Here is an 11,856-nt window from a genome sequence, read left to right as displayed (position 1 = left end):
ATAATTTCAATGAAATAATTAATTTAAAAAATTTTCCCAAACATTTCTCCCATAGGTATTTGATAAACTTTCGATTTAAGCAAGACAAAAAATTTCCCTTTAAAATACGATAAATAATATTTCTTTTGGCACGATACCTCATGTTTTACACAATTATCGTTAAAAGAAACAAAAAACTTCAGAATTTGTATTGTTTAATCGTGAAATAGACCTAAGAGAAATGGGCATACTGTAGACTTGTAAGCCGCCATTAAATAGGCTGTAAGCTTACTTTATGCTCCATAAGGTGGAGAACTCTAGTGGCAATTTCTGTAAACATAAATGCAGTTTATACATTCTCACTTAATCAAGTTGACGACTCTATAGACTTATATAGGTGTAATACTCACATTTAACAATGTTGGTGACTCGTTAGACATATGTAGGACCACATTACACGCACATTTAACCATTTTAGTGACTCACTAGACTTACATAGGACTATCTTACACACATATTTAACCATGTTGACGACTCTCTAGACTTATACAGGACTATCTTACACTCACATTTAAACATGTTGACGACTCACTCTTTACTCTCACATTTAACAATGTTGACAATTGTTTAATAATGTTTCAAAATGGTAAAAACAAGCCTAGTACATAAATAGGTAACATTTGACGCGGTAACAAATAAGTTAAATGTGAGTGTAAGATAGTCCTATATAAGTCTAGTGAGTCGCCAACATGATAAATATAAGTGTAAAATAGTTCTATACATATAGGTCTAGTGAATCACCAACATGATTAGATATGAGTGTAAGGTGGACCTGTATTGGTCTAGTGAGTCGTCAACATGGTTAAATGTGAGGGTAAGATAGTCCTGTATAAGTCTAGTGAGTCGTCAACATGATTAAATGTGAGTGAAAGATTGTCCTACAGGGGACTTCATCCTTGAAAGAAAAGAGGCTTAAATTACTCCAAAAAAAGTGATGACAATTTTTTTTCAAAATAAAAGGATGGACTAAGTGGAGAAGTGGCCCTAACCACAGTTCATGAAGTACCCGTTCGGTAGAAGGATATCCTCACCTAGGGTGGTATTGGTTCAGTAACTGATCTTGGTTCAACCATTGGCAAAGTTGTGGTTATAAAAATTTAATCGTCTAAACTGGTTAAAACTAAATTTGGAGCTTAATTCAATCAACTAATTTTGGTCGATTAAAGTTTTTAATTTTAATAATGATTAACAAATCAAAATTTGTTTTACATGACTAAATATTTGTCCATCTCTGTAGTTTTACAGAGGAACTATTTATTGTGAATTCACCTTTTTGCTATCAATTTATGTCCATGGTCACTGCTGCACTACGTAAGAGGAAGTATGATGATGGTGTCAAATTTTCGATTTCCACTTTACACCGGAAATATCCATATTGTGGTTCCGTGAGTGAAAATGAAAAGTGTTTTTTGGTTTGTACATTTGTCTGTCCATCTTGAACGATTCCCAATACCTCTTCTTTTTCAGGAAGAAGTGGTTAGGCATCTCTCTGAAGCGCTATTCTAGTGTAACATGATCCAAACATTTGCTTACCCATTATTGGGGGAACATTTCGATAGTTATAGTATCGAGTTTGTAGAATTGCTCTTGACCGGAAGTGCGAATTTACTAAAACTATTTCCCCTGATTTATGCAATTTCAAAGGATTCCATGGCTACGCATAAAAATCCAAGAAAATTGCCTGTACTCCTTCATAAGATCAAATGGAAATGACTAATTAAGGCCGAAACGTCGACTTAATAAACAAAATAAATAAGAACTGAAGATGACGACATAGTTTTTATTGATCCTAAGCACCTAAGTAAATTATTTAATGCGTGAAAATGAAAACTAATGTTCTTTGGTTAATTTCTATTTAACAATCTATTATGCAGCTAACACATTCTTAGTCTATATTATTTTGTTCAAGGTCAGCGTAAAAAAAGAAAAGAAAGTAATATCTTTTGTTTGTTTGGTTATTAACAGAGAATATCTTCTTATTTTGTGAAAAAGAGGTATATTTCTATAGTTTGGTTTTGGGAAAATTAAAAAAACAAAACAAAAAATGGGGAAAAATCTTTTTAGAAAGTTGGTACTCCTGGATAACCGTTTTTGAACAAAACTCTAGTAGCACGTACTGGGAGGGACTCATGTTACCGCTAAAACGAAATCTACGTTTTAGTGTTATGATTCACAAACACAAATTAACTACAGACGAACCTCCTCATTGACCAATTTTTCAAAAACTGTTTATTTTACGTACAGAAAAGGAACTTGTAAAGCCAGTGGTTTTAAACCAGTGTAAAAGTTTAAATAACTAAAAATCAAAGTGTTACTTTTTTGAAATTTAGAAATTACTAACCTATTTACTTGCTATTAGTAAATTATGCTGCACATTAATCCTGAAATAACACTCTAAAGAAAAGCTTAATCTTACCTCTCCCCCTGGACAGCTTTAAGCAGCATTTACCTGGGAAATATGTTCCAACTAAAAGCTTTACAGATCTACATGCAAACAAGGAGTGAGCTAAATCGGAAATATTTTTTTTTTAGAAAAATCTAAAAATTACAAAACTATTTCAGTACGAAGCACTTCCGGTTGTTTAATTTAATCCAAAAAGCTTATTGTTCGATCCTAAATTAAATATCGATATTGTAAAAGCAGCGATGTTTACCTTTTTCAAGTTATTGTTAATAAATACATACTTCCTGACGGACTTACTATCCAGACCACATTTTCTGACTCTGGGACTTTTAAGGAGTTCCTGATAAGTACTCAAAAACGCAGGTAATACATTCTCTTGCGAAGAGAAAGAATAGAAAAAGAAAGAAATGTACACAAATACATTTATTTTATAAAAAAAATACATTATGTATTAGAAAAATACTACCTAACATAATTTACACTGGACGTAAACACTACTACAGCCAATAAAATAAAATCTCCCGCTCAAAACGCACTTCAGTTACGCGGTAAAAATACGATTATAACAGCTGACTAATTCCTTGCTAATAAACAAAAAGAAAATAACCTAAATACGTGATAAAACATTTGCAAACTTACAAAATAAAAAATAGGTCAAGCTAAAAAAAAAAATAAAATAATGTTTACACTATGCATTGACCATGCGAACAGTCTGATGTTCCCAATAATTCTGTAAGAAAATGATTAGTTCAGCCACAGTGGTAACTAGAGTAGGCGAAGAAGGGAAAAAATAAAGAAATATAACCTCTCCCTACCCTTCTCACGTAAAGAAGAGTGTTCAGGTTATGCTGTTTTCTGTTTATTATTACATTGAGATATCTAAAGACAATAAAAATAAAAAAAAAATACAAACAAAAACAGAGGGGGATGTTCGCGATCCCAAGGGAAGTTAGGCAAGCCCCGGACACCCAAGGACTCTGTAGTTTTTTTTACCCTCACCTCTCGACTGGGCTAGTGGTTGTTGGTCGAGTATATATAGTCTGGGCGTCCGATCATATAGCGTACACAAACAGACAAACCACCGTCAAATATTTACCTACATCTACAGCCATGAAATCTTACGTATGTATTCTGCTTTTGTTTACTTTTATTTATTTTTGGTTAGACTAATTATTTTAACCTTAAAAACTGTTTATATAAACTTTTATACAATTTAGTTGTTTTTGAGTTTATAAGACTTTAAAACTGCAGTTCTTTTAGCCTGTAATGTTTTCTTAAACCTTGCTTTTTTACTAAATCACTAACGTCACTATTACTTAGGCCGCAGAGAAAGAAGTGTCCCTTTAACCTTTCTAAAAGACGAGAGTAGGAAGTTCTCCTTCTTGAAACCCTTCTTGTACAAATTTTTCCGGAAGTCAACCTAACACATACACATAATAAGATAAAATTTATCTTTTAAATCGGCAAACAAAGAACTCTGATATGGACACACACTTTGACTTCCTGCTGTTCTCGAAGTTCCAAAAATAAATTTTCTTCAAACGCCGTTAAATTTTCAATTCTTCTTAATCGAATTTCCTGGAAAACTGATGCCCAATGAAATTTTTAGTTATTTGTTGGCAATTTCTATACAAAGTTTAAACAATATCATAAGAGCCATTTCCGAGAAATTTCTAAATAATTGAAAAATTTATCCAATAAATAACAACCAGAAATTCGGACAACTGATTTTATTCAAATGCGAAATTTTGGCCATGAACTTTGATTAATATTCTTATGTTTATGCATTTTATCAGAAATAATATCTCTTGAGATAATTTCTGAGGCCCTTCAAATTGATATTTAAAATGGAAAAATTATATTTACAAAATAAAAAAATCATTGAAACTGAAATTTTTGTTATTGCCTAAAGACGCCATTCCTCTGCCGGAAGTAGAAGGGATTTTTCACTTTCTTTAAGGCAATAACTTTCCTTAAAGTTGGCACTCTAATTGCACATAAATAGCCTAAACTTTTATTTGTCACATTAATCCAGGGAAACTCGTTTAAGAGCCTTTCTAGTGGTGGTGGTGGGGGGGGGATAATCGGCTTTTCTCTAACGTTCCTTTCCGGTACCACCTGAATACGATTACGCAGCATTAATTCTGCTGCAGCATTAATAATTTCCAAGAAAATTCCGCAACTGAAAGTACACCTTTACCAGTTGGACTTAGCTCTGTGCGGGAAAATGCTGCCTACGGTTTTTCCTAAAATTCGTATGTCCGACTATATCTATAACTTTCATATATATATATATAATTTCCTTTTAAAAAAAAATGCTTTTGGCTTAGTTTTAGAGTCGAAATAAAGATAAGAGGCTATACTGAAATGGAGTTCATTTGAGTAAATCTCTGTAATTTGTTTACGGGCAAATAAGACCTTAAAATTTGCAAACACTTGTAACGCGACACTATGCCTAAGTGTTTGTAAATAGTGGACCGGAGACTACAAGCATACAATCGCATTTCAGCGATATCAGTCAATTATTTCAATGAACAATTATTTCCGTTGTATCTCAGTCAAAAACACATTTTTTTCAACAGCTGTAATTGCCAATAACAAAAAACAAAAAAATGCGTTCTAATGTTTTCAAATTAGAAAATTATACGCCACGTACGTAATTATCACTTAAAGTTGCTTTAATCAAGTGTTGTTAACTCGACATGTTTGCGTAAACATGTTAACGAAATAAACCCTAATCTTTACGTCGACTTTATATTATCAGATACTTTTATGAATTAGTTTTAATTTATGATGGAACCGACCAGAGTATATTTGCTCACAATCCTGTTAAATACAAAATTTAATCTACCCGCATTTATTTCAGCAAAAAAATAAATAAAAGTTCTAGCGACATTTTCACTTTCATCAATTACACACATAAATTATCGAAACAGTTGAACTATTGTTCTACTTACTAATCATTACGTGATCCTAACGAAGTTCTAAAAGCTTCCTTTTTTTTTAAAAGCGGCGGATGTTTTCAAATGCACTTTAATCTGTTTAAAAAGAAAATAAACACGAGTACATTGGGTCATTTTATAAAGCACCTATGTTAGTGTTGGGTGTGTCAGTAAGATAACCTAGTACATTTACACATTGTAACCTTACTTTCAATATCTCTTTGGTAATACGTACAAACAGAGCGGTCAATGTACAAGTAGTTTTTTTCCCTGTATTTATTGCGTCATTTGTATTTCAAGTTATTAAAAATTACAAGATACATGTAATATAAAAGTCCGGCTGATAGTAGTTTTACTTTCTTTAACAATAATAGTCAGGAGCAAGCACTGTGATTTGGGTCCGATTTTCGATATCGATTTTTCAAGGCAATGTTCGTTTAAAGGTCCCCTGAGTCCCCCAATTTTTGTTTGTTGATAAATTTTTGAATGTACGTGCGTTGAGCGAAACTCCTAAACAAAACAACCAGAGAGTTCGAATTTGATTCTAGAAGCCACCATCAACATTGGAAACAAGGTTTTGGACAGAATCAACCAACTAGTAATGTCACTTTACTGAATCGATTGTTTCCAGATTTTTTTGAGATAAATCGTGAACAAAAAAAAAATCGAATCAATAAAATGACACTATTTCAATAAATGTTTACTCATTTTTTTTTTTTTTTTTACAACTATTCAAATGAATTTGAACGTTCCGCAATTTTTCATTTTGGAATTATTGTTCAAACAACATTAACGTAACTGCAAATATCTGTTTCGGATTTAATAGACCTGAAAATACGAATCCCCCTCACATTGGCAATACCCCTGTACAAGTAAGAGAAAGGAATAATAATTTATTTATTTTAAAAAAAATCAGCTGTCAGCAAAATTGAAAGTTTTGTGTTAACCATGATGTAACCTTCCAGAATGTTTGGATTAAGTAGGTTTTTTTTCTAAATGTCATTCATACGAACTTGTATTAGGTATGTTATAAAGTGAGGCAGTGATGGTTTTGCATTCTCTATGACGAAATTTTATTAAATCTTTCACTTATTATTTATTGATGATGATGATTGATTAGACCTCTTATTGGAAACTTCACTTGTTCTCTGGGTTGCCTTCAAATTGTTCCTAGATTTGCTGAGGTTTTGGTGATCCTGTGTGTCTAAGACTAAGTACCTTTTTTTTCTAAGTACTTTTTCTAAGATCCTATTTTCTTTAGACGAATTTAGATTCCTACTCTCTTATTTTCTCGTAGATAAAACTTGCAAGTTCTGATATTCATCCGCAGAAAACCAAAGAGAAGTTAAAAAAAAAAATGCTGTTAATCTTATTTAATCAAATTTTAAGAAAAACAATCACTAATTTCCTGTTCATCAATTTCATCCGTAACCTAACAAATTGAACAAAGGCTATTATCATTGCTCTAAAACTTAACCTTCTTTCGCTTCAACTTGTAATTATTTTGACATTCACGGACTTTTAGCAGTAAAAGGTAAACAAAGTTACTTATTATTTTGTAAAACATTAACACTGTAAATATTTATTCTGATAAAACATGACATTTTACTTAGACCTACTTAACTTTGTTATTGATCTGCGTCCAATTTACGATGTTGAGATTTTAAAGGTTTTTTTTTTTTTTGAGGTCACCTGTGCCCAAAATATTGGTCTTTACAAATCTCTGTTCATGTTAGTTTGTATGATTTTATAAATTCACACATATGTAAAAGTGTTTCCGTTTACTATTTGTACTTTCGGCGAATTATGGTCGAAAATGGTACCTTTAAAATGAGAGCGCATGATGTTGAAGTGAAATACATTTTAGTATTAAGTTCCGAGAAAATATAATTACGTAAACTGCGCTAAGTGTACACGTCATATGTTTTTTTATTTATCATAGACTTTTTTTAAGCTGCAACACTGTACAATTAGTAATCGATTTATTATTCTCTACTCAGTGATATAAGTGAGGAGGTTCTTAAAATGGTTAATTCACAGGGCCCCCTCCGCGAGTGCTTGGGAAATATTTGTGTGGTCGCTTTTTTTTTTAAATTTAAAACTGAATTAGTATTCCAGAGAGTATTTCTAAATTTATCTGGTTTAAAAGCGGTGCGCATTACTGGATGCAGTGATTGCAATCATTGCTGCCACACTTAAAAAGTAAACTTGATGTTTTTTTTTGTATTAATTAAGTTAAAAATGTTTGCGAGAAATAATTGCAGCACTGGTTAAAATTATTTAGGAAACAAATTGTTAGAAACTAAATGTTTACATTTTCTATTAAGAGTAGGTATTGTGTTCGTGCGGATTTCCCTTTTAAGTGTTCGCCGGAAATAACCTTTAAGGTCACCAGTGTCTGAAAAAGTGTATGTACCCACCTTAAGTCCGAGAAAGTGTTTGGTGACACAGTTCTGATTTATTACTTAGGCAACACTGGATTTTCCCAGTCTTCATACAAAAAAAAAATCTTGTTTTAAATGTTCTAGGTAGCAGCAGCAGTCCTGCTAGCCACTCTGGCGGCCGTACATGCCGGCTACCTTAGCGGCGGATATTCCGGCTGGACCGGAGGTCTAGGCTACGGAGGCGGCTATGGAGGTTATGGTGGCGGATATGGTGGCGGTTATGGAAGCGGCTGGAAGGGAGGCTATAGTGGCCTTGGAGGTTATGGTGGATACGGAGGATACGGAGGCGGTTACGGAAGCGGCTGGAAGGGAGGCTATAGTGGCCTTGGAGGTTATGGAGGATACGGAGGCGGTTACGGAAGCGGCTGGAAGGGAGGCTATGGTGGTGGATACGGAGGTTATGGAGGCGGATATGGAAGCGGCTGGAGGGGCGGATACGGAGGATACGGAGGCAGCTATGGAGGTTATGGCAAAGGTGGTTGGTGGTAAACTTCTTGAAGCCACCAGTACATTGCACCATATTCTTAGTATACGGCTCTCCGTTCCCCACCATCAAACACAACTTCCTCTTCCACCTTAAGAAGTCCGCAAGCGTTCCCTTTTTTGTACTTTTTACCAAAATGTATATAAAATTATTTTATACCCAATAAACCATACAGTATTCTTTTCTTTTTTTTTTTTTCTTTAAATCTTTCTTTTTATTTTTTATAACCTGCTAAATTATAACAGATTAATTAACTTCTTCAAATCACGACAATCAAGACTATCATGTTCATGATTACAAAACGTAGAGTTTTAAGATTTATTTTTATGGCTTTATGTGGGAAGAGGGATATCTTTGTCTTGAAGTCGATTTGTGTTAGATCAACGCTCCAAGTCGATTATTATAGAAGTGAAGGGGGGACGATTATTGTCGTTCCTAAGCTAAAAGGTTGGAGACGGAACGATCCGTATCCGGCTGAAAGGAGAAGAAAAAGTTTCCTCACTGAGAAGTTTCTGAAGAGCGGTTTCCAAATACAGGACAAAGGACTGAGACAGGCTTGCTGTAAAGTACCATTTAACCCCTTATTGTCATCCGCACATTACTAGTGAGAATTGAAAATGTTGCAATACCGAAATGAAGAATATTTCCTGAAGGTGTGAATCTCAAACTATTATTTTTTCAACCTTCCCTTTGAAATCTATGCATGATAAGAACCTCCTAGAACTGAAATCAATTAACATTACAAAAAAAATCGAAACTAGAATCGAACCGTAAGAATAGCAATCAGAGAAAATTGGCGCCCACACACCAGATTTTTTTCGTTTCTCGACTTTGAAGCACTTCCGGATGAAAGTCAAACCGAACATCATGACGTCACTTCCAAGAGTGAGAGAATAATCTGTTTTTACCATCACATTACCTTACTACGAGTCTAACTCACTCATAATTTCTATTCAACAAAATCTTATAGTTTAAAAAGTTAAGCATAAGGGTTGATTAAACGACAAAAGGTATACAAATCACCTGGTATCCAACATTTCATTCATACTTCATTCAGACCCCTTAATGATGACCATTTTCATTCATATTATATTTTTTGTTGAAATATTACCAAAATGTAAATTCGGAAATAGAAGTAATAGCAAACCTGCTTTAAATCTATTTCCAATTATAGATCCTTACTGTGCTCTTTATACTTAACAATCATTACACACAGACAACGAACTATAACACTATTATTATCACGTTTCACACTCATCAGATTATTATGAAAACGTGAACAATAATAGGGTATATCGAAGATCAAGCTGATGAGCTTATGAAACTGTGAGAAACTTCATCATGCGTTATCTGGACAGAAGGCGAAGATCCTGTCAAAGACGTTTCGTTTCCTCTATCATTGAACTAACCCCATGACCCACCTGGAGCCAGAATGTACATTAAGACCGCGCTAGTTGAGTATGGGATATGACAGTACGTTTTAAAAATCGTTTTCTTGGCTCATCGTCACAGCAACATAATGATCGTTAAACCAGCGAACCAAAGATATTCCAGGCGATAATAGATTGTTTCTCAATAAAATGGTTTTAATGGTGCTTAATGAAAAACAGGGATTAATGGTGTTGATAGCAAGTTAATTGCAGCCGAAATCCGGTGCAATCACTTTTAACGTTTACATAAAAAGTGCATTAGTCAGTCGTAAAGTTCCTTGTTTCATTGCATTCTTACGAGGATATGAAGTAATTGCAATATTGTTTTTTAACAATGAAGTTTTCATGCAAAAATGTTTACTTATAATCTCTAATTCTCTAATATTGCGTTGGTAAATAGCCATTCTTTTCGTTTTCAAGTATTCCCAGAAATCGGGGAGTAGGTAGATTGGGATTACCACTCCCAAGGTCTAAACACCTCTCCCCTCTAATGGAGGGTGTAACCTTCCGATAACTACGCTAGCTTTCAGAGGAAGACAAATTTTCTACTAACAAGCTGTGATCAAGATGGGCTATTTACGCCGAGGTTACGTCCAGCAAGGATGGCGCTGAGGAAGAGAAGAAAGCATGAGACAGGGTTATCTTTCTTCCTTCCAACCTCCCAAATATCTTCTCCCACATAGTCTAAGGATGGCCTCATTGTGGCTTTCAGCAAATTCAAGACCTGAAAGATTGAAAGATTACCTCGTCTTTGGTGGCCTGCGCCTATCTGGGAAGTTTCCGGTTGTAGAAAATTTAACTCTTAAATTTAAATTAGAAAAACACCTCAATCATTACACCAAATTGTTCAAATCACCGTAACAACTTCAGTAAGGTTACAAATTATATCGATACATCACTTTTAGAAACTGCCGACTGATGCGGAATTTCGTGTGATTTATAAAGATCGATATTTCTTATAGTTCTTCTTTTAATTAATGTTCAAATCCATGGAGTTTTGTGGCATTGAAGATGCTAATAACATTTCTACCATTTCTCAGTATCAAGGTTAATGAACGTTAAGATGCTAATTACGTAAAACTTCCTAGATGTTATCTTGGGATTATGCATTCGGATATTTACACTAATTAAACCGAAAATTGAAGGTTAGATTTTATAAAATTTTATGGAACTAATTAAATGAAAATCAAGTTGCTTCAATTAAAAATGCCAGATTATTTGTGTATCTCAAGTTAGTATCCCAAATCTATGGAGTGCTTTTGTATCCTTTTAAGAAAAGCCCTACCACCCTCATTTAACAGAACTTTTCTTTAATTGAATTTTCCTACAAAAAATTTTCCAAATAGTGAGTTCTAATGGAATTAGAATGACAAGTTTAAAGTAAATGGATCCATTTTCAAGAAAACCTTTTTCAAAGTGGCACACAAACTTTCATTAGAGCAATAACTACCCGTGGACGGATTCTGAAGGTTAAGTTACAGTCGGATCGCCTTGCGAGATCCAATTGGCACATAAAATTCCAATTCCCTGGGATTTTTCCGCCTTTGAGATATTTCGGTCACATACACAGACTCACTATATGCTCAGATTTGAATTGAAAGGTAATTTCTCTTTTAAACAAATCGTTGTAGCAAGGTTTAAAGAGGGTTGAAGCCCAGGTAGGGCTCAGAAGAATGCCGAAGAATCAGAGTATGGACGCCAGACCACTGCTCGGAACACTCAATCGCATTCAGGCATTGCATTCACTCACTGCGGATCCATTCTTAGCCTCTCTTCACGACCTTACTCTACTCTAGTTGGTTACTGTAGTTTATTATACCTTACTACCTGCTAATGCTAGCCGTTAAAATCTTTCTCAGCAATTTTATCTTTTATTTCCTTCTGCATCCTCCCTAACCAAAGCTAATTATCCACTCGCAAACAAATATTCCAATATTATATAATGTATAAATCATTAAAAGTAAGATCAATTACACCAATCGCATTTATTCCATTGTATAAGCGATAACAGGATAGTGCAATTTATTTTATTAGGATCAATTACATAAGTAGACTCACCAAGTACTGAAGATATTGACTTACATAAACGGCTTTGATAGTGGTTCTAGCATTT

At 34.0% G+C, this 11,856-nt stretch overlaps 1 protein-coding gene and 1 long non-coding RNA gene across 3 annotated transcripts in view; one reads left to right on the top strand and one right to left on the bottom strand.

Annotated features, from left to right (window-relative positions):
- Positions 1-5,660, bottom strand: part of LOC141454906 (uncharacterized) — a 92,182-nt gene extending 86,522 nt beyond the window's left edge. For both annotated transcript variants that reach the window (XR_012459029.1, XR_012459031.1), the window contains exon 1: positions 5,401-5,660. This is a non-coding gene — a long non-coding RNA (uncharacterized lncRNA). The remainder of the gene's footprint in view (positions 1-5,400) is intronic.
- Positions 3,414-8,498, top strand: LOC141454903 (uncharacterized). The gene is made up of 2 exons (XM_074129603.1): positions 3,414-3,565; positions 7,914-8,498. The coding sequence occupies exons 1-2, from the start codon at positions 3,554-3,556 to the stop codon at positions 8,316-8,318; spliced, it is 417 nt and encodes a 138-aa protein (XP_073985704.1). The 5' UTR covers positions 3,414-3,553; the 3' UTR covers positions 8,319-8,498.
- The last annotated feature ends 3,358 nt before the right edge of the window (positions 8,499-11,856 follow it).

The sequence above is a fragment of the Rhodnius prolixus genome, unplaced genomic scaffold, assembly GCF_049639745.1.
Source record: "Rhodnius prolixus isolate KJV_2025 unplaced genomic scaffold, Rpr scaffold_15, whole genome shotgun sequence".
In the NCBI taxonomy this organism is placed as follows: domain Eukaryota; kingdom Metazoa; phylum Arthropoda; class Insecta; order Hemiptera; family Reduviidae; genus Rhodnius; species Rhodnius prolixus.
The sequence above is the reverse complement of the archived record's forward strand: the minus strand, read 5'-3'. Positions and strand labels throughout refer to the sequence as shown.